The sequence below is a fragment of the Hypanus sabinus genome, chromosome 10, assembly GCF_030144855.1.
Source record: "Hypanus sabinus isolate sHypSab1 chromosome 10, sHypSab1.hap1, whole genome shotgun sequence".
NCBI classification, from domain to species: domain Eukaryota; kingdom Metazoa; phylum Chordata; class Chondrichthyes; order Myliobatiformes; family Dasyatidae; genus Hypanus; species Hypanus sabinus.
Window position 1 is genome coordinate 132,094,495 of NC_082715.1, and position 21,400 is coordinate 132,115,894.

General features: G+C 44.9%; 1 protein-coding gene across 4 annotated transcripts in view; it reads right to left on the reverse strand.

Annotated features, from left to right (window-relative positions):
- Positions 1-9,174, reverse strand: part of sobpa (sine oculis binding protein homolog (Drosophila) a) — a 310,007-nt gene extending 300,833 nt beyond the window's left edge. Inside the window, exon 1 of one of the 4 annotated variants that reach the window (XM_059983000.1) lies at positions 8,197-9,174. Coding sequence is in view for 3 of the 4 variants with exons in the window: in XM_059982996.1 (XP_059838979.1) it covers positions 8,197-8,292 (96 nt within the window). In the remaining variant the exon portion in view is untranslated. The remainder of the gene's footprint in view (positions 1-8,196) is intronic. The other 3 variants (XM_059982996.1, XM_059982997.1, XM_059983002.1) reach the window with 3 other exon arrangements.
- Between the last annotated feature and the right edge of the window lie 12,226 nt (positions 9,175-21,400).

Here is a 21,400-nt window from a genome sequence, read left to right on the forward strand (position 1 = left end):
AACTATATCATTTTCAGATTAAAACAATTCAAAGCAATGTGAATGACCTTTGCCTTAGCAAAAGATGAATTATATTTGCAAAGCAAAATATATTTATTGTGGCATGGTTGTCCTTGATGTCTCCTACCAATTAAAATAATGAATTGAAATCATTGCCTCGTACACAGCATTGAAGAGACTTAGTTGAAAAGTGATGGTACACAATCAAACCCTTCTGCAGGAAATACTAAACACGCTCAAAGTGAGTGAAAGCAAACTGCTAGAAATACCCACTAAAAAAAAGGCAGCGTCTGTGAGGAAACAAAGAATCAGTATTTCCGGTCAATGACCTTTTCTTGGATTAAAACATGGCACGCTGTCACAGTTTTCACTTGCCCTTTTAACGGGGCTTGGGGCTTGTGTGAGTTAATATCCAAAGATTCATCAGAAACAAGTATTGGACAGATCCCCATTTTTGCCTTCAACTGGGAAGCTTAATATCTTTTATTAGGTACAGTAAAGCTCAATTGTTTAGGAATCCCGATGGCTCGGCAACTGGCTCATTCATTAGTCTTGAATGCTTGCTAGAGAATCTGGAGATAGGACGGGCTGTTTGATCAGAGCTGGGGGTCCAGACTGTGAGACAAGTGTGTGGCTAAAATCAGAGTCTGGAATGCAGGCCCAGTTTACAGCTGGAACCAGGATCCTAACTACTTCGACAAGCTGAAGTGTTTAAAGCTGAAACTCGCTGCCTTCTTTTTCTTGCTCTTGTTAAACTCAATAGGCTCACTACAAAATTTATTATACCAGTGCGCAAGTTAAAAGAAAAATTAAATACAAATGTATCGGGGTATTAATAGTAGTTAAATCCAATATTCCAAAAAAACTTGCAAGCAACACCAGCAAAACCCTGAGGGTGTTGGATCATCAGAAGTTCTCTATATCCTGAGTAAAAGGAATGATGGTTGTAAAATTCAGAACATTCTCACCAACAACCACCATTCCAATTGGATTGACTTGGCCTTTTATATTGAGACACATAAAGACAGTAAGGTCGTAAGGATAGTTAAGATTGGGTAGTATATTTTCCCCATCCCTGAACTAAGAATATCAAGATTAACTCCCAGTTCAGGTTGGAACTATCCAGTCACAGATTCAACCTAGGATCCTCCATTCTGTCTACCTCAATAGCTCATGTTGCTTATTTCTTAGAAGAATTACAAAGTAATTGAAGTTTTATTTTGGTAACTGAGCACACTTATTTAATTGTACCTGTTTAGGAATACCTGAAATGAATGAGATAATGCATTACAGACAATTCCTAATTTAATATTTAAGACCATTCATTCACAGCATGGAAATGTTATAAACACATGAGATTCTGCAGGTGCTGGAAATCCAGAGCAACTCACAGAATATGCTGGAGGAACTCGGCAGGTCAGGCAGCACCTTCAGAAATGAATACAGAGTCGAGGGCTGAGATCCTTCATCAGGACTGGAGGGATAGGAGGAAGATGCCACAACAAAAAGGTGGGGGGGGGAGGGCAGGCTAGAAGGTGATAGGTGAAGCCAGGTGGGTGGGGAAGGGGGGAAATGAAGAAAGGCTGGGAGGTGATGGTTGGAAAAGGCAAAGGGCTGGAAAAGGAGGAATCTGATAGGGGTGCAGAGTGGGCCATGGGAGAAAGGGAAGGAGGAGGGGCACTGGGGCACAGGTGAGGAGAAGAGATAAGAGCCCAGTGGGGGCAGAAAAGAAAATACTAGAAGGAGAAATCGATGTTCATGCAATCCTGCTGGTGGCTAGCTGGACAGAATGTGAGGCTATTCCACCCTGAGCGTGACCTCATTGTGGCAGAGCAGGCCATGAACCGACATGTCGTATATGGAAATGAGATGGTAATTAAAATGGCTGGCCGCCAAGAAATTCGACATTGCTGATTTAGCGGAGATGCTCGACGAAGTGATCCCCCAATTTACTTTGGGTATCACCAACGTACAGGAGGCTGCATCAAGAGCACTGGATACAGCCAACAACCCTAACGCAGATTCACAGGTGAAGTGTTGCCTCACCTGGGTGGTCATTTTTGGGGCCCCAATTGGTGATGGGGCGAAGGTGAATGGGCAGGTGTAACATTACTGTGATTTGCAGGGATACTTGCCAAGAAGGAAATTAGTGGAGAGGAATGAATGGACAAAGAAATTATGGAAAGCATGATTCCTGCAGAAAGCAGAGTCGGATGGGGGAAGTGGGTGGAAGGTAAAGATGTGTTTGGAGGTAGGATCCTGTTGAAGATGGCAGAAGCTGCTGAGAATGTGTTGGATCAGAGGCTAATGGGGTGATAGAGGAGGACAAAAGAATCTCTATTCCTGGAAAGGTGGTGGGAAGAAGGCATGGTATGGACGTCAGGGAAATGGATGTGGATAAGGGCAGCATCAATAGTGGAGGAAGGGAAACCACGTTTTTTTGAAGGAGGACAGTCATGGAAAGCAAAACCTCATTCGGGGAGCAGCTGTGGTGGAGATGAAGGAACTGAGAACATGGAATAGCATTCTTACAGAAGACAAAGTGGGAAGATGTCTCATCAAGATAGCCTTGGAAAATCAATAGGTTCATAAAAGAGCAACACAAAGACAAAAACCTGGAGGAACTCAGCAGGGCAGGCAGCATTTATGGAAAAAAAGTACAGTTGACATTTCTGGCCGAGACCCTTCCGAAACGTCGACTATACTGTTCTTCCCCCATACGTGCTGCCTGGCCTGCTGAGTTCCTCTAGCATTTTGAGTGCACTGCTTGGATTTCCAGCATTTGGAGATTTTCCTCCTTTGTGAGGTTTATAAAAGCTATCAGTTGACAGCTTGTCTCAAGAAATGGAGACAGAGAGAGATCGAGAAAGGGGAGAGAGGTGTCAGAGGTGGACCAACTGAATTTAAGGGCAGAGTGCAAGTTGGAGGCAAGGTTGATGGAATTGAAGGGCTCACCATGGGCGCACAAAGCAGCTCCAGTGCAGTTGTCAGCGTAACACAGGAAGAGTTGGGGAGCTTTACCAGGGAAGGCTTAGAACATGAAGTGCTCCATGTAGCCAAATCTGGGACCATGCAGATGCCCATGGCTACCCCTTGAGTTTGGAGAAAGTGGGAGAAGTCGAAGGAGAAATTACTGAGGGTGAGAACCAGTTCTACCAGATAGACGAGGAAAGAGGAGGGGAGCTGGTCTGGTCTTTTGTCGAGAAAGAAGTGGAAAGACTTAAGCCTTTTTGATGGGGTATAGAAGTGCACGGGGACTGGACTTCTATGGTGAAAATGAGATGGATAGGGCCAGGGAGTTTAAAGTTATTGAGGAGATCCAGAGCGTGTGCAGTGTTGTGGAGGTAGGTGGGCAGGGACTGAACTAAGAAGGATAGAGTGGTCAAGGTATGAGAGAACACAAGCTCAGTGGGGCAGGAGCAGGCAGACAATGGCCCTACCCAGACAGTCAGGCTTGAGGATCTTGGGTAAGAGGTGGAAACGAGCTGTGTCAGGTGAGGGAACTGTAAGGTTAGTGGCAACGGATTGGAGATCTCCAGAGTAGATGATATTAGCGATGGTGTCGGAGACAATTTCCTGATGGTCCAGAGTGGGTCTTTTTCAAAGTTTAGGTCAGAGGAAGCATACGCGAGTTACCACCTGACTCCCAGCAAGGTAGAGGTCAGTTTGCCACACGACAACCGCACCTCCTTTGTTCACGGATTTGACAGTAAGGTTCTGATTGGCGTGGAGAGTGGACGGCAATGCGTTCAGAGGGGGGAAGGCTCGGGGATAGACAGGAGACCTGAAGTTGAGCCAGCAGATGTCTCGTCAGCAACCAGAGATGAAAAGATCCAGAGGAGGCAGAGAACAAGGTGGGGGTGTCTGAGAGAGGAGGAGAGTCGGAGACAGGAGGATGGGTCATCAGTGGTGGGGGCGGGGAAGAGAGTTGGTCGCATCAGAGGAGAAGGGATGGTTGAGGGGTTCGGGGAAGGTACAGTGGGAGAAAGATGGAGGCTCTGAGGACTTGAGAGTCATGGAGTTGGGGAGTGGTGGTGGGGAAATATCCTTTCTACTAATGCTTCTTGAGAGTTTCGTCTTAAAACAATTAAGACTCTCAATGTTACAGTAACAATCACTTGAATACCTGTTTAAGTTACTTACTTTGGTTGAAGCACCTATTTCAATGTGCAAATATTGTCAAAAGTTTACCAACCTGAACAGTGCTGAAGGAGCCCAGTTAACAACGACAACCTTCCAACCAAAGCAGCCCACCCACCCACATCTGAAGTTCACATAAACGTGTCCAGCTCCCACGTGATGCACCCTTAAAAGAACATTTGCAGGGGAACGCTAGAAAGTAGTGTCAATGGATGGAACCCACAAAAACAAAAGGGATGATGGGGGAGGCAGTATTCCAAGATGAACAGACAAGACACAATAAACAGAAGGGACTATGCCGATGGAGTTCATTAAGAAATTCAGCAGTAATGGGGCTAATAAGCAGCCTCCAAAGCCACCACCCCCACCCCTGACAACCCTAAAAAAAAATGGCATATCTGTTTCACCATGTAATCTAAGCATTTCAATTAAGGGATAATTGAATACCAGACTGTTTCTTGTGCAAGTACTGAATATAGCATTACAAGACATCTAACAAAAATATGGGTTAAAGATTCAGATGAATTCTACATCTGCAACTCTTATTCTCATTCTTACTTCCCAACCAATACCAAACCTGTGGACATCAATGCCATTAACTTGCAGAACAAAAGCAATATGATCATGTTGTTGAATCAGACCAAACTTCAAAGTCTTCACAAAAATTTAATATTATGGTTTGCAAAATGTGACTTTTAAATATGCCCAATTGGTGTCTTGTAAATAAAAATCACTGAAAAATGACAATTCAAATGCCAGCAATGGTTTAAGGTTTGGAGAAATTATATTCTTTCATCCTCTAACTTGAACTAACTACTAAATCAATAGATTAATTCAAAATGACAAACATCATCATTAAAATGATCATAAATACACCTAAAAACAATTGTTGTCTAAATTAGTCTAATACCCCTTGTCTTCCAAAACAAATGATGCAATGTTAAAGGCTACTTCTAGACATTTATTTAAATACACAGACTTAAGCAAAAACTCAAACCAATTTTTTTTTAATTAGCCCAGGAGGGCAATAAAATCACACCAAACTCCCTGTATTTCTGCTAGCAAGGGAAGCAATTTGATCCCATATAAGCTGTAACTTGAGTAGGTCACTGTACACTATGATAAAATTCCCTAATCCTGTGCCAAGTTACCCAGAGGGGCCCTTCCTCCACTTCCCAAAGAGTCTTTCTCATTCCTTGTCTCTCTCCTCCCTCGTCCACTGCCCCCCTCCTTAGTGCCCCTACCTCCCTCACCCCCCCAACCACTTCCCTTTCATTTTCTCTACCTTAGAGCTTGAAAGTTGATCTGCCTTGCATGCTCGTGTTACAGTTTTTACAGCTTAGGCTCAAGTCGAGTGCCTATTGCTGTATGCATTCCTTTCTTTCTGCTTTGCCCTGATTACTTTCCAGGATTATTTTACACTAGTCCAGATGAAAGTCAGTCAAATTAAGGAAACACACTGAGACTTTCTTCTAGTTTTGCAGATACAGATCCACACAAGGGTACATTGTGTTCTTAAAATTAAATGAGAATCCTTTTCACACATTCGCACTTATAAATGATAGAGAAATGTTTCAAACACAGATTTAGATAGCTTTTGAATAAACATATTAGCTGATAGAATTTGAACTGAAATATAAAAGGTGCAAAATACATTTTAGTTTGCCTTGAACAATTTGTCCACCATGAATAGAAGACAGTAATCAATTTTCTATTGTGTAGATACTCCATAAAAGAGTAATTGATTTATTACTTCCATCTTCAGTCTTTTCATGCTTGTGAGAATGCCAACATCTATGAAAAGATACTGTTTAGACAAAATGCCTTTTATAAACTTATTGAGACCACAGACCTAACACCTCTTCACCTTACAATGGCTTATCTCTACCCCAAATCATCCTTTAACCTGGCTCACATTCACAGGAGTGAAGTGTTATCTGCAGAGTGATGAAGAGCCCCAGCATTTAAACAAATCCTTCCCCTAACAACTCTGCCTCACCCGTTTCCCTGCACCCTTCGCATAACATAACGTTGCTTTTGTTTCTTCCTCCACAGCTCAGACAAACATCAGCTACAGAGGAATGACTATCCGACAAACCGCTGAGTCCTGCTGCAGCCAAAATAAACAACACAACCCCAAAGGGTCCAGCCGCTATCCCGCACAGTCTGCCCTTATACCCACCAGGATTAAATTTCAGAGTGAAACTTGTTCAAAATTCATCAACCTCACAATCCTAAATGAAAGATCCACACAAGATTTACATTCTTATGATTTAATTTACAAATTTTAAACATCTCTCAATAGTAGTTCATCCCTTAATAATAGTAATAAACAGTAATATGTGGGATTTTCCATTTGAAGTGCAGGACCTTACCATCATTACCATGCTGACACACCAGGAAGTTAGCACAGGAACACACCAAGTTTAACAAAATCAAATTATCATCATTCTCTAACCTTGACATAACCACAATTAACAGCTCAGTAAACAAAGTCAACAAATAGAATATACAATGCAGATCAACAAAAGTACAAATGCAAAATCTTATTAATATTGTAGCGATCATAACAAGTGATAAAATAACATTGATCAAAGATCTTGTTTGTGAAAGGAAGGAAAAAATAATGTTGCAAGTGCTCTGAACTGCGATTTGAGGTAAGCAATATGGTTTTGTTCATTCAAAAAATTATTATTTGGAGAATTCTAAGTTTCATATAGAAATTGTTTGGAAACAGATAAAGTATTGTCAGTAATAACAACTGTGAGAACCATTGTTTTTTACCTCCAAAATACAATGTCTTTAAGTAGTTGAAGACACTTCTAAACATTTATTGGAATTTAGGCCACAAATGACCAATGAAAAAATAAGTTCAACACACGAACATCCGTAGTACACTGTACACCACAATGCCATAGCTCAACACATCTGTATTAAACTGTACACAGCAAATAGTTTATCACATTCTTTTTGCATAAAACACTGGGATAACTCAGAGAAAGGGGAGAGGTGCAAAATTATTCTTTGATCAGAAAATGTGACAGCTGCCTTTAGCAAACCAGATGCCCCTAGGTGCAAGAAGAGAGGAAAACAGGGGTGTGAAGAAAAGCTGGAAGAAAATTGCAGGGACTGGATTACTCGGTACCCACGGAGAGAATTGCATTCTGGATCTAGGAATAAAGGTGGTATTAAATACAGAATGATGCCCACTCACCATCTCCAAATGTACCCCCAAACTTGCAAAACATCACTTTCTCCCAAATGTTATGAGATGCTAAAGGCCATTGTTAAACAGATGAGGAAAAAGCACGGTAAATCTTGGAGAACTCAGCAATTAATATTAAAATTGAAAAATTCAGCTGGTTCAGTGTTTACAAACAACTGAAATGAGAGAATGAGAACAGAGAGAGAGGGGGAGGCAGAGGGGGAAGGGAGGGGGAGAGGGGAGGGAAGAGAGGGTGAAAGAGAAAGAGAGAGAGAGGGAGAGAGGGAGGGAGAGAGGGAGGGAGAGAGGGAGGGAGAGAGGGAGGGAGAGAGGGAGGGAGAGAGGGAGGGAGAGAGGGAGGGAGAGAGGGAGGGAGAGAGGGAGGGAGAGAGGGAGGGAGAGAGGGAGGGAGAGAGGGGGAGAGAGGGGGAGAGAGGGGGAGAGAGGGGGGGGAGAGAGGGGGGAGAGAGGGGGGAGAGAGGGGGGAGAGAGGGGGGAGAGAGGGGGGAGAGAGGGGGGGAGAGAGGGAGGGAGGGAGAGAGAGAGAGGGAGAGAGAAAGGGAGAGAGAAAGGGAGAGAGAGAAAGAGAGAGAGAGAGAAAGAGAGAGAGAGAGAAAAGGAGAGAGGGAGAAAGAGAGAAAGAGGGGGAGGGAGAAAGAGAGAGAGACAGGAGGGAGGGAGAAAGAGAGGGAGGGAGAAAGAGAGGGAGGGAGAAAGAGAGAGACAGGAGGGAGGGAGAAAGAGAGAGAGAGGGAGGGAGAAAGAGAGAGAGATGCCCCTTGTGTTCTGTTCGACAGTGGATGCAAACAACAGAGCGCCGGGCGCCAGATGAGGCGACTACCAACCCGTACCTTCATCTCTTCGTTTATTTCCCTCTTGACGGGGTGAGCCGGTTTCCTGCTCCTCTTATTTTCAGGCGGTCTTCCCTCCTTCTCCATCTCTGCCATGGTGAGTGAGGGAGGGAGGGAGCCGCTCGCCTCCTCCCTCCTCCTCTTCTTCCTCCTCCTCCTCCACCTCCTCCAACCGGAATGTGACGGCGCCGGTTTCTGCCCGTCTGGATTTTTTTGTTGTTGTTGATGTTGTTTCTACCACAGCCTCTTTCTCTTTTTTCCTCTCGTCCCTTTTTTTTTGTTGTCCCCCTCCCCCTTCTTCCCCGCCTCTAGGAGAGACAAATGTCGGCTGTCATTGGAGAGATGAGGAGGGAGGCTGAGGAGATGTGGCTGGTGTCAGCAGTGAAGATTGCAGCTGGCCGGCCATCTTCCTCCTGTCTATGTGTGTGAGAGGAGAGCGAGAGACTACCCCTTCCCTTCCCTCTCCTTCCTTCTGTCTGTCTGTCTGCGAGTTACGGGCTCTACCGACAGCCCACTTATTCCAGGAGCTGCCACCCTCCCCCTTCCCAACACAAACACACAGTCTGCCCGGGGCGGAGACAGCAGCGGCGGGGAGGGGCTTCAGCTTGCAGCCGTCCCCAGCCCCAGCGGCCACGACAGCCTTGTCTCCCGGCCCCACCCTCTCGCTCCCCCTCCAAACCGACTCCTGATATCCCATTTTCCATCCCTTTCTCGCTGCTCGTCTATTCCTCCGCGTCCCCTGCACCGTCCCACTGCTTTTCACTCCTACCGCCCCGCTCCCGCACCTCTCCTAGATTGCCCCCAACCTCATTACTGCCCCTTTCCATTTCTCCCCTCATCGACATCTCTCCCTCTGCTCCCCTTTCACTTATCCCCTCATTTACATCATCTTCCTCTCTCTGCTCCCCTTTCAACATCTCCCCACATCTATATCCTCTCCCTCTGTATCTCCCCTCATTTACATCCTCTCCCTCTGCTTCCCCTTTCCCTCCTTCACTACTCTCCCACTCCCCTCATGTACCTCACACCCCTCACTGCCCTCTGGACATTCACTCCTTTTGCTCCTTACTTCACCTTCTTTGCTACCCACTTAAACATTCTCGACTCTGCTCAACCCACACCTTGCTCCTGACAACCTGCCCAAGTCAACAACCCCTCCTCCTTGCCTGCCTCACTACCCCCTCCACCCCTGTTTTCCCTTGCTTTCCTTTCCACTTACTGCCTTCGCCAATCCTTTCTACCACTTTCTTCAACTTTCCCTTTCCCTCATTCTTCCTCCTCACGCACCTCACCCACCTGCTCCCACCATTACATCACATTCCCATGTCCTAGTCCATCCACGACCCCCCCCCCCCAACTTTCCCACCCTTGGCATGCCCTCTACTAACTTCCTCCTCTCCTCTACCAATATCCATCCGAATCCCCTCCATTCTATTCCTTCAAATTCCCTTTTCAATTCCACTTACATTCCCCGCCTCTGACATTCCTCCTGCTGTGTCTTGCACCCAGTCTCTTCTCCTTTCCTGTCTCAACTTTCCAATCTCCCATTCTGCTGCCTTTCCATCTCTCCTCCCTGCATTCACACTCTTAACATCTTCTTCTATCCCCTCTCTACCCTCCCACTTTCCTTTGTTTGTCTCCCACCTTCCCTCTTTCTCTCCCACCCACCCCTCCTTTTCTCTCTCCACCCTCCTCTCCAACCTGCTGCCTCCTGCTCTCCATCCTTCCCTCTTCTCTCCCTCCCCTTCATTTTTTTCTTTCCACATAACATTCCTCGTCTCTTTTCCCATATTCACTAGTCCACTACACTAATCTCTTTCCCTCCCCCTCTCCCTCTCCCTACTTCCCTCCCAAACTTTCCCAACACTGGACCCCAATAGGCATCAGTGCTTGCATTCCAGCACCTGTCTCCAGTTTCTTCCCTTCCTCTGCACCTCCTCTCACTCCACCCTGGTCCTCCCTGTATCCTCATTGCATATTTCTGTTTTTGCATCCTCTTTTCCTTGCTGCCTCTTTCCTCCTAACTCTCCCTCACTCACCACCACCCCCCCATCCTCACTACCATACACTCCTCCTTTAACACCCTCCCTCAGACCACTCCTTCCCTCTAAATTCATGGTCACCCTCCTCTCTCCATTGCTTTTTCTTTACCCTGCTCTTCCCAAACTACACTCCTTCCAATCTGCACCCTATCTCTGCTCTCTGCAACTCCTCCTGATTTTCCAAAGCCCTGTTCTTGGACTTGTTCCTCCCTCTCTCCAACCCCATTCCAACTCGCCTCTCTCTCTTATATCTTTACATCCAAATTCTGTCCTTCACCACCTGTCTCCCTTGCCCTTCTCCATTGTCCCCTCCCTTCCATTATCTGGTCTCCCTGCTCTCTGCTGCTTCATCCTTCTTCCACTTCCCCTACCCTTTCTCTTGCATCACCTCCCTCCTTCAAACATTCCTAATCTCTCCAATATCTCCACACATTGTCTACTTTCTGACTTACACCCCTCTCCCATTCACCATCATCATTATGTGCCCAGTCATATGATGTGGTGGATCATTTTTCTACAGAACTGGCTTGCCATCGCTGCCTTCTGGGCAGTGTCTTCACCAGATGGGTGACTCCAGTCATTATCGTTACTCTTCAGAGATTGTCTGCCTGGTGCCAGTGGTCGCACCATCGGCTCATACCACAACCCACCACTTGTTCCCATGGCTTGCAGGCTAGTGGAGGGAAGGAGAGCCTTAATCCTCCTTTGGTAGAGACGTAGCTCCACCCTCACATCTGATTCTCCTTCTCTCAATTCCTCTGTTTCCGCCGCATCTGCTCCCAGGATGAGGCTTTTCATTCGAGAACAAAGGAGATGTCCTTTTTCAAAGAAAGGGGTATCTCTTCCTCCACCATCAACGCTGCCCTCAAACGCATCTCTTCCACTTCACACATGTCTGCTCTTACCCCATCCTCCTGCCACGCTACCAGGGACAGGGTTCCTCTTGTCTCACCTACTACCCCACCAGCCTCCGCGTCCAGCACATAACTCTCCGAAACTTCTGCCACCTCCAATTGGATCCCACCACCAAACACATCTTACCCTCCCCTCACTTCTGGTTTCCACAGGGATCGCTCCCTACACTACTCCCTTGTCCATTCATCCCTCCTCACTAATCTTCCTCCTGGCACTTATCTTTGCAAGCAAACAAGTGCTACACCTGTCCCTACATCTCCCTCACAACCATTCAGGGCCCCAAACAGTTGTTCCAGGTGAGGCGACACTTCACCTGTGAGTCTGTTGAGGTCATCTATTGCATCCAGCTCTCCCAGTGTGGCCTCCTATATATCAGTGAGATCCAACATAGATTGGGAGACCACTTCGCTGAACATCTACGCTCTGTCCGCCAGAACAAGCGGGATCTCCCAGTGACCACCCATTTTAATTCCAGTTCCAATTTCCATTTCCAATATGTCCATTCACGGCCTCCTCCACTGTCGGGATGAGGCCACACTTAGGTTGGAGGAACAACACCTTATATTCTGTTTGGGTAGCCTCCAACCTGATGAACATCAATTTCTCAGACTTCCAGTAATGCCTCCTTTCCATCTTTCACCATTTCCATCCCTTTGGCCCTCTCTCATGTTATCTCCTTGCCTGCCCATCGCCTCCCTTTGGTGCTCCTCCCCCTTCCTTTTTTCCCTTTTTTCCATGGATTTCTATCTACCAATCAACTTTCCAGCTCTTTGCTTCATCCCTCCCCCTCCAAGTTATACCTATTGCCAGGCGTTTCTCTCTCCCCTCCCCCCACCTTTCAAATATACCCCTCAGCATTTTTTCTCCAGCCCTGCCAAAGGGTTGTGGCCCAAAACGTTGACTGTACTTTATTCCATAGATGCTGCCTGGCCTGCTGAGTTCCTCCAGCAGTTTGTGTGTGTTACCCGATTCCCCCTTTACCTTTCCCAAATGAACCTGCCTTTCCTGCTCCTCTTCTCACCCTCCATCCTCTAGCAATCTCCCTCCCTCCACCCTCCTCACAGGCACTTGTCCTGCTGCAAAGTTATCCCCTCACTTCACAGTAATGACAGTGAGGGACAAATATCAGGTTTGTGCTGATGTTTATTTGCATCTCATCCATAGCATGTCATGGATGCTGGACTGAGAACGTAAAGACTATTTTACAGGAATAGGCCCTTTAGTGTAGAGGTTCTGTTCGCTATGAAGACATTTGATTTTGCATTAATTTTGACAACCTGCCTGCACATGGTCTGTATCCCTTCATTCTTTGCTCGTACATGCATTTGTATTAAACATTGCTGGTTCCACCACCTCCCTGGCAGCACCTTGCTGGCACCTATTACTCTGTGTAAAGGAAATTGTGTTGTCAATCTTTAAACCTTGCTCCTTTCACTTCTCCTTGACATTTCAACCCCAGGAAATAGACCTTGACTATCCACTCTGCCTCTGCAGCTCATCATTTTTATACACATCTATCATGGCTCTCCTCAGCCTCTAACACTCCCAATAAATCAATCCAAGTTTGTGCAATCCTTACAGCTAATACTCTCCAATCCAGCCAATGTCCTGGTGAACCTCTTCTGCATCCTCTCTGCTTCCACACCATTCCTGCCATAGGATATGCCATATGCAGCCTACCAAACTTTTATACAGCTGCAACATAACTTTTACACTTCATGTCCCGACCAATGAAGGCAAGTGTGCCTTCTGCCACCTTTACCATCTACCTACTTGTAACTAGTTCCAGGAAACTACGGACCTGCACCTGAATATCCTCCGTACTTTAGTGCTCCTAAGAGTCTGCCATTTACAAGATATTTTTATTTTCATTTGAAATGCATCTCGATGGGCATTTCAGAGGCAGTAACCACAACTCCTTGACCTTTATCAGAGCCTTGGAGAGGGGTAGGAATCAAGCGATCTGGAAAAGTATTCAATTGGAGGAGGCCAAATTATGATGCTTCTAGGCAGGACTGGGATGGCGAAGTGGAGATGCGTCTCTTCCAAAAGAAGCTTAAGGCACTCCTTCCCTCTGCTAGCCTGCAGGCCACCCTTGGGCAAGGTGCAGCACCAGCTTAGCCCCCCCCTCCCCCTCACTGGATCGGGTCACGTGAAGCCATGGGAGCAGGTGGTGGATGCTTGTGTGAGCAGATGGTGCATACTGTATAACAAGCCTTGATTATGCGAACACTGGCGCCAAGCAGACAATCTCCGACTGCAATGTCAAACCCCTTCTGTTGAAAAATTTGCCAAGAACGATCATGGTCAAGACCATGATTGCCCACGACATATAACATGACACAGAAAGAATGATTGAATTAGGGAGGAACTTGGCAGCATAAATTGGGAACAATGTACTCAGGGAAATGCACAATGGAAATGTGGATGTTGCTTTGGGAACACTTGCTGGGGGCTCTGCATTAAGTTTGTCCCATTGAGGCAGGGAAAGATGGTAGGGTGAAGGAACCGTGGTTGGTAAGAGATGTACAAACATTTAGTCAAGAGAAAGAACGAAGCTTACTTAAGGTTTAGGAAGCAAGGATCAGACAAGATAGCCAGGAAGGTGCTGAAGAATGGACTAAGGCAAGCGAGAAGGGGACATGATGAGTAGCGTAAAGGAAAACCCCAAGGCATTCTACACATATGTGGAGAACAGCAGGATAACGAGTGAGGGTAGGACCGATCAGGGATAGAAGAGAAACATGTGCCTGGATTTGACGGCAGTTTTCTGAGACAATGCGTAGACAGGCAGACTAAAGGTGAAGCCATATTGGATCTGGTACTAAGCAATGAACCAGGTCTGGTGTCAGATCTCTCTGTCGATGAGCTCTTTGCAGACAATGACCACAGGGCTCTAGGGAGTTACAGGGTAGCCAGGAAGGAGCTGAAGAATGGACTTTGGAGAGCCAGAAGGAGGCATGAAAAGGCCTTGGCTTGTAGGATTAAGGAAAACCCCAAGGTGTTCTACACAAACATGACAAACAGGAAGATGACTAGAGTGAGGGTTAGCCCCCTCAGAGACAGAGGAGGAAACATATGCTTGGAATCAGAGGACATAGGGAGGTCCTTAATGAATACTTCGCTTCAGTATTCACCATTGAGAGGGACCTCGATGTTTGTGAGGACAGAGTAAAATGGGCTGGTATGCTGGAACATTTAAGAAAGAGTATGTGCTGAAACATTTGAAAAACATTTGGATAGATAAGTCCCAGGGCTGGATGGTATGTATCCCAGGTAGTTACAGGAAGTGAGGGAAGAGATTGCTGCACCTTTGATGATGACCTTTGCATCCTCACTGGCCACAGGAATAGTACTAGATGACCGGAGGGTGGCAAATATTACTCCTGTGTTAAGGAAAGGGAGTAGGGATAACCCTGGGAATTATAAGCCTGTGAGCCTTACTTCCATGGTGGGCAAATCATGGAAGAAAATTCTTAGAGACAGGATATCCAAGCATTGGAGAAGCATAGTCTGATTAGGGATAGTCAGCCTGGCTTTGTGACGGGAAGGTTGTGCCGCATGAGCCTGATTGAATGCTTTGAGTATGTGACGATGCGCATTGATGAAGGTAAAGCAGTGAATGCTGTATATATGGGTTTTAATAAGGCGCTTGATAAGGTTCCCCATAGCAGGCTCATTCAGAAAATCAGGAGGCATGGGATCCATGGAAACTTGGTGTGTTGTTATAGAAATGGCTTGCTCATAGAAAGTAAGAAGTGGTTATAGATGAAGTGTATTCTGTCTGGAGGTCAGTGACCGGTGGCATTCCACAGGGATCTGTTGTGACCCTGCACTTTGCGATTTTTGCAAGGACTTGGATGAGTAAGTGGAAGATTGGGTCAGTAAGTTTGCAGATGACACAAAGCCTTGTGAAGCTGTGGTAGGTTGCAGTGGGGCATTGACAGGGTGCAGAGCTGGGCTGAGAAGTGACTGATGGAGTTTAACCTAGAAAAGTGTGAAGTGATTCATGTTGGAAGGTTGAATTCGAATAGGGAGTTAATGGCAGAATTGTTGACACTGTGGAAGAACAGAGGGAGCTTGGGATCCACATTTGGCCTTCATTCATCAGGAAATTGAGTTCAAGAGCCATGAGGAAATGTTGCAACTCAATAAAACCCTGGTTAGACTATACTTTGAATATTGTGTCAGTTCTGGTTATCTCATTCATTACAGGAACAATGTGGAAGCTCTAGAGAGGGTGCAGAGGAGATTTACTGAGATGCTGCCTGGATTGGAGACCATATTTTATGGGGGTAGGTTGACTGAGTTAGGGCTTTTTTCTCTGGAGTTAAGGAGGATGAGAGGTGACTTCATAGAGGTGTAAGAATTGAATTGACTTGACTTGATTTCTTACATCCTTCACATACATGAGGAGTAAAAATCTGTATGTTACATCTCCGTCTAAATGTGCAATGTGCAATTATAGTAATATATAATAAATAGAACAGTCAATGTAGCATAGAGTACACTCAAATCAACGTGAGTTAGTCAGTCTGTTGGCCTGGCGGAAGAAGCTATCCCGGAGCTTGTTGATCCTGGCTTTTATGCTGCCGGTACTGCTTCCTGGATGGTAGCAGCTGCAATAGATTGTGGTTGGGGTGACTTGGGTCCTTTTTACACACCTGTCCTTGTAAATGTCCTGAATCACAGGAAGTTCACATCTACAGATGCGCTGGGCTGTCCACACCACTCTCTGCAGAGTCCTGCGATTGAGGGAGGTACAGTTCCCACACCAGGCATTGATGCAACAAGTCAGGATGCTCTCAATTGTGCTCCTGTAGAAAGTTCTTAGGATTTGGGGTCCCTTACCAAACTTACTCAACCGTCCGAAGTGAAAGAGCCTTTTTCACTACACAGCTAGTGTGTACAGACCACGTGAGGTCCTCAGTGATGTGGATGCCGAGGAACTTGAAGCTGTTTACCTCTCAACCCCAGATCCATTGATATCAATAGCGGTTAGCCTGTCTCCACTCCTCCTGTACTCCACAACCAGCTCCTTTGTTTTTGAGACATTGAGGGAGAGGTTGTTTTCTTGACACCACTGTGTCAGAGACATGACCTGTTCCCTGTAGGTCACCTCACTATTGTTTGAGATAAGGCCAATCAATGTAGAGTCATTGGCAAGTTTAATTAGCAGATTAGAGCTGTGGCTGGTGACACAGTTATGGATATACAGGGAGTAAAGGAGAGGCATAAATTGAGTGGATAGCCAGAGACTTTTCTCCCCCAGGACAGAAAAGGCTAATATATGGGGGTATGATTTTATGGTAATTGTAGGAAAGTATGGGGGGGGGTGTTGCGGTGTGTCCGAGGTAAGTTTTTTTTTACACAGAGCGTTGTGAGTGCGTGGAATGCTCTGCCAGGGCTGGTGGTAGAAGCAGATACATTCGGCACTTTTATTAAATTCTTAGATGGGTACATGGATGATAGCAAAATTCAGATCTAAGTATGAGGAAAAAGTTAGTTCCATCCTAGACTAGGTTAAAACGTTGGCACAATATCATGGGCCAAAGGGCCTGTACTGTGCTGTTCTGTTCTATGTTCAATGAAAATCTCACCCTTGTACAGGATAAGCTCCATCTGCCATTTCTCCACCCATATATCCCAGTGTTACTTCTTGCTGTTTCCTTTGACAACCTTCCTCATTATCCAAACCTCCACAATATTTGTGTCATCTGATCATCTCACCAACATTTACTTCCAAGACTTTTATACATATTACAAAAACATTCGTCCTAGCCTCGGCCCTTGCAGAAAACCATTGGTCACAGACCTCCAGCCAGAGTAACTTCCCTTCTCAGCCCACCATAATACACTCTGTTGACTGCTTCACAGAAGTGCATCCACCTAGCATCTGCCCTTCTGGAATGCTACAGCAATTATAGGAATATGGTATAACTTTGCTTTACCCTTGCTGCTGTGTGATTCTTCAAAATGTTGCTCAACATGGAGAAGGATATTCTCCATCTTTGGGGGGGAAGGGGGTGGTTGTGAATAATCAGGAGCTTTCCTTCTCCAACAAAAAGTAAGTTGCTGGAGGAATTCAGCAGGTCAAGCAGAACATGCAGAGGCAAAGGGATGTGACACAGCATCAGGGCCAGTCTGGAACAACCCAAAGAACATCTGAAGTGAGGCCAAAGACAACGTATTTGGCTGTAATAAGGTCAGCATCTAAACGATCTCCAAGAAGAAGAGGGAACCAGGATTCAGGTGTGAATCTTTGGTGGACTTTATTGGCTCACACTCAGCAACTAAGATCCTTCAAACTGGTGAAATGGAAGATGGAGGCGGCAGTATAACATCCAATTTTTTGGCGGTAACAGAAACAAAGATAGACGAAATGGATCAGGTGAAGAATGGATTATCAATGCATATCGGTAAATTGGTTTGTTATTGTCAGATGTGCCGAGGTACAATGAAAAATTGTCTTGCAAACCATTCATACAGATCAATTCATTATAACAGTGCATTGAGGTAGTTCAGTGTAAACAATAACAGAATGCAGAATAAAGTGTTACAGTTACAGAGAAAGTGGAGCACAGGTAGCCAATCAGATGCAAAGTCATAATGAAGTAAATTATGAGGTCAGGAATCCATCTTAATGTAGTGGGGATCCATTCAATAGTCTGAATACAGCAGGATAGAAATTGTCCTTGTGCCTGCTGCGATCTGTTTTCAGGCTTTTGCCCAATTGGCTGGGGGGGTGGGGGAGGGAGATAAGAGAGAATGTCTGGAGTAAATGGGCTCTTTGATTATGCTGACTGACTGCTTTACTGAGGCAGTGACAAGTACAGAGAGACTCTATGGAGGGAAGTCTGATTTCCGTGAGTCTGCGGCAATGACTCTCTGCCGCTTTGTGCAGTCATGGGCAGAACAGTTGCAATACCAAGCCACAGAGCATCTGGATAGGATACTTTCTATTGTGCATCGATAAAAAAACACGTGAGGGGCAAAGTGGACATGCCGAGTTTCTCCAGTTGACTGAGAAAGTAATAGTGCTGATGTGCTTTCTTGGCTGTGGTATTGATGTGGTTGGACCAGGGCAGGCTATTGGTCATACTCACACCTTGGAACTTGAGGTTCTCCATCCTCTTGACCACTAAGTTAAACAGGAGCGTGCGAAAGGTTTTCCTTCCTGAAATCAATGACCAGCTCTCGTTCTGCTGACATTGTAGTTCAAGTAGTTGGTTCAAATAATTCAAGTTTAATTGTCATTCTTTCAACCACACATGACTACCCCTGAATACAGCCAAAGGAAACAGCATTACGCCGGGGCTGAGGTGTACAACACAGCACAAAGCACACATATATCACACATGAGGGAAAGGTTATTGTCATGAGACCTTGTCACTGTCTATCTCTTTCCTCTATTCCAGCTCATCATTTTTTGAGATACGGCATCATCTGCAAAATTGTGGATGGAGGTAGGTGAGAATCAAGTCATGCAGTCGTATGTGCATAGGGAGTAGAGTAGAGACTTTTGGGGCCCCAGTATCGACCGTATCATGGCAGAGATGTTGCTCCCTATCCCTACAGATTGTAGTCTATTGGTCAAGAAGCCTCAGATCCCATTGCAAAAGGAAATGTTAATTCCCAGGTCTCAGAGTTTGCTTGGAATTATACAGTAAGTACTGAGTAGATCTTATATCTTGAACAGAGTGCAATGTGTGAGTGCTTTTATTTGTCTTTGCAAATAAATGAATGAATAAAGGTTCAGACCAACCTTTTTTATGATATCTTGCACTAGATGTAATTTGCCTTTCCATGAAATTGAGCAAAGCTTAAACCCTGTAAAGGACTGGGTACACCCCCCACCTCCACCAATGGTCTACCTGTAACACAAGCAAGTAGGAAAAAATAATCACCGAATTCTTGCCGAAATAAGTGAATGCTCTCTGTCACATTCAGTTTTTTGACATAATTTTAAATGTTATGGGTGCACCATATTTCAGAAAAGATCTTGTGACCAGCCTTTCTTTCAATGGAGGAAGTATTGCCCTGTGCCATATATCATTTGATATACAGCATGCTTGAAATATGTACTGCTGCAATTAAAATTGAATAATTGGCCATATTCTTGGAAAGCAGTTCAGAGATTCTATTTGATGTGTATGGTACCCTGATCCTGTTCCATCTCAGTACTGTTTCAACATGCATCACCAAGGCACAGAAGAAACACTGGAGACAATACTGAGAACATAGTCAAGTATAATTGGTGTTGATGGCCTGAAAAGACTACAGAGAAACAATGCTTAGGCTTTGTTAGGAGATATCTAAGAGATGATTTTACACACGTTCTGAAACTAGGTGAAAGGATAGGATAAGATAAATCAGAGGAGAAAAGCAACTGACTGATGAAAATAAGATAAATTTTAGGGCGAATTACAGAATCTGGAGAATTACAGAAGAACTCAATGATCTGGCAGCCTTGGGACTTGGGTACAAGATTCTTTCAGACACTTGAAACTTACTCTTAATGTGCCCAAACCACATTTAATTCATTTTGTTTAGATGTTATAAGGCAGGATAATAATTTTTACATTGAACCAGTTGAGTTTAAAGAGAGCATGGGAAATTGGGTTTTGGCAAGCTTATGGGAACACAGGAAATGGGATCCTGATGAGCTTAAAGGGAGAATGGAGAACAGGAATGTGGTGAGTTTAATTGGACCATAGGAAATGGGGTGTTGATGAATTTATAGAGAAGAAAGGAACTGGGCCCAGGTGAATCAGATACCAAGGTATAGGATTTCAGATTCATTGGACTGTGGAATATCACAGTTCTACTGAAAAGTGAACCGATGCTAGACGATGGTCGAAGCAACCAAAAGAGATTTACAAAGACGAGATTCCAAGTCCCTTGAAAATTAAAAGAAAAGTTATCTATGTACATCTAATTCAAAGTAAGTGGGTATCCACACCAATTTTAAACCATCTACAATGCAATTCATGCGTCGTTTGAACAAAGGTGCATTTCTTCCCCTCTCCCCTCCTTTTCATTCTGGCATCTCCCCACTTCCTTCCTAGCCCTGATAAAGGATCTCAGCCCGAAATGTTGACGGTTTACTCTTTTCTATATGTACTGCCTGACCTGCTGAGTTCCTCCATCATTCTGTGTGTGGCTTTAGTTTTTTCCTTTATCCATTTTTCCTTGTTCTCGTGACATGAATTCCAAAATCTAACAAAGAAGCAATAAAAGAAGTAATTCAGCTGTGATTGTCAGAGGCAGTGTGATACAACCAGACAACTACATTTGAGGCAACCTTGGTTTTGGAGTGTAGCAGCTATAATTTGAATAACTTCCCATTAGCTTTGGAAATTAGCTTAATTCCTGCAAATTTGTTGGAGGTATGATAGAACATCCCAGGAAGAGAGATTGAGACAATGAAAGTCTGAAAGATTGAGGCAATGATGCAGGATTGGTTGACACCAGCTTTCACTGATTAGAGTTTTGTTGTTATGGTGTGCATCTCATTTTAGGGCAGTTGAAGGATGGAATTGTATTTCTGTGGGGAACCAAAATTCAGGAGGGCAACCTTTTAACTGATGGAGTCAAACGTTTTTCATCTCTCTGCCGAAAATTTTACTGAAAACATTTCAAGCTAAAACTAATTACCATCTTAGGGTAATTATTATTCCTATGAAACCTGTTTACAACAATGTGAGAAATAACCTGGTAATATCCTCTGTGGGTTTTAGTTAAGGATTGCTTGTCGGTAGAACTTCACTTTAACTATTGCCTTGGGACAGGTTAACATTCACATGAAAGGCCAGCTCATGTGACCACCTCATTGGGATGATCGGGAGATGCTCTTACATTGTTGTGCTGGAGTACCAGTGCATATTTTGTGTTGATCATGTTAAATACACAATCTTTTGACTGGTCAAGACCAACACCATCTCTCTGTTTGTCTTCCATCCAGAAGCAAGGTCAGAGGCCACCTCCCAGAGTTCCTCACACCGCCCTGTCCTTCAGTCTTTGCTGGTTCAGAATCATGGAAGCCCTCACCTTGGTAGAGAGTAAGTCCTCTTAAGGATCAGTGTGAGCATCTACATGTTGAATCACAGGAAATAGGAGAAGGATATGGAAGCTAGTAAATTTATGGAAGGGAACAGTGATAACCTAGGCAGGGGTGGCAAACCTATGGCACATACACATGCAAACATTTTGTTGGCATGTGGCATGCAGTGCCATTCCTGCATTTC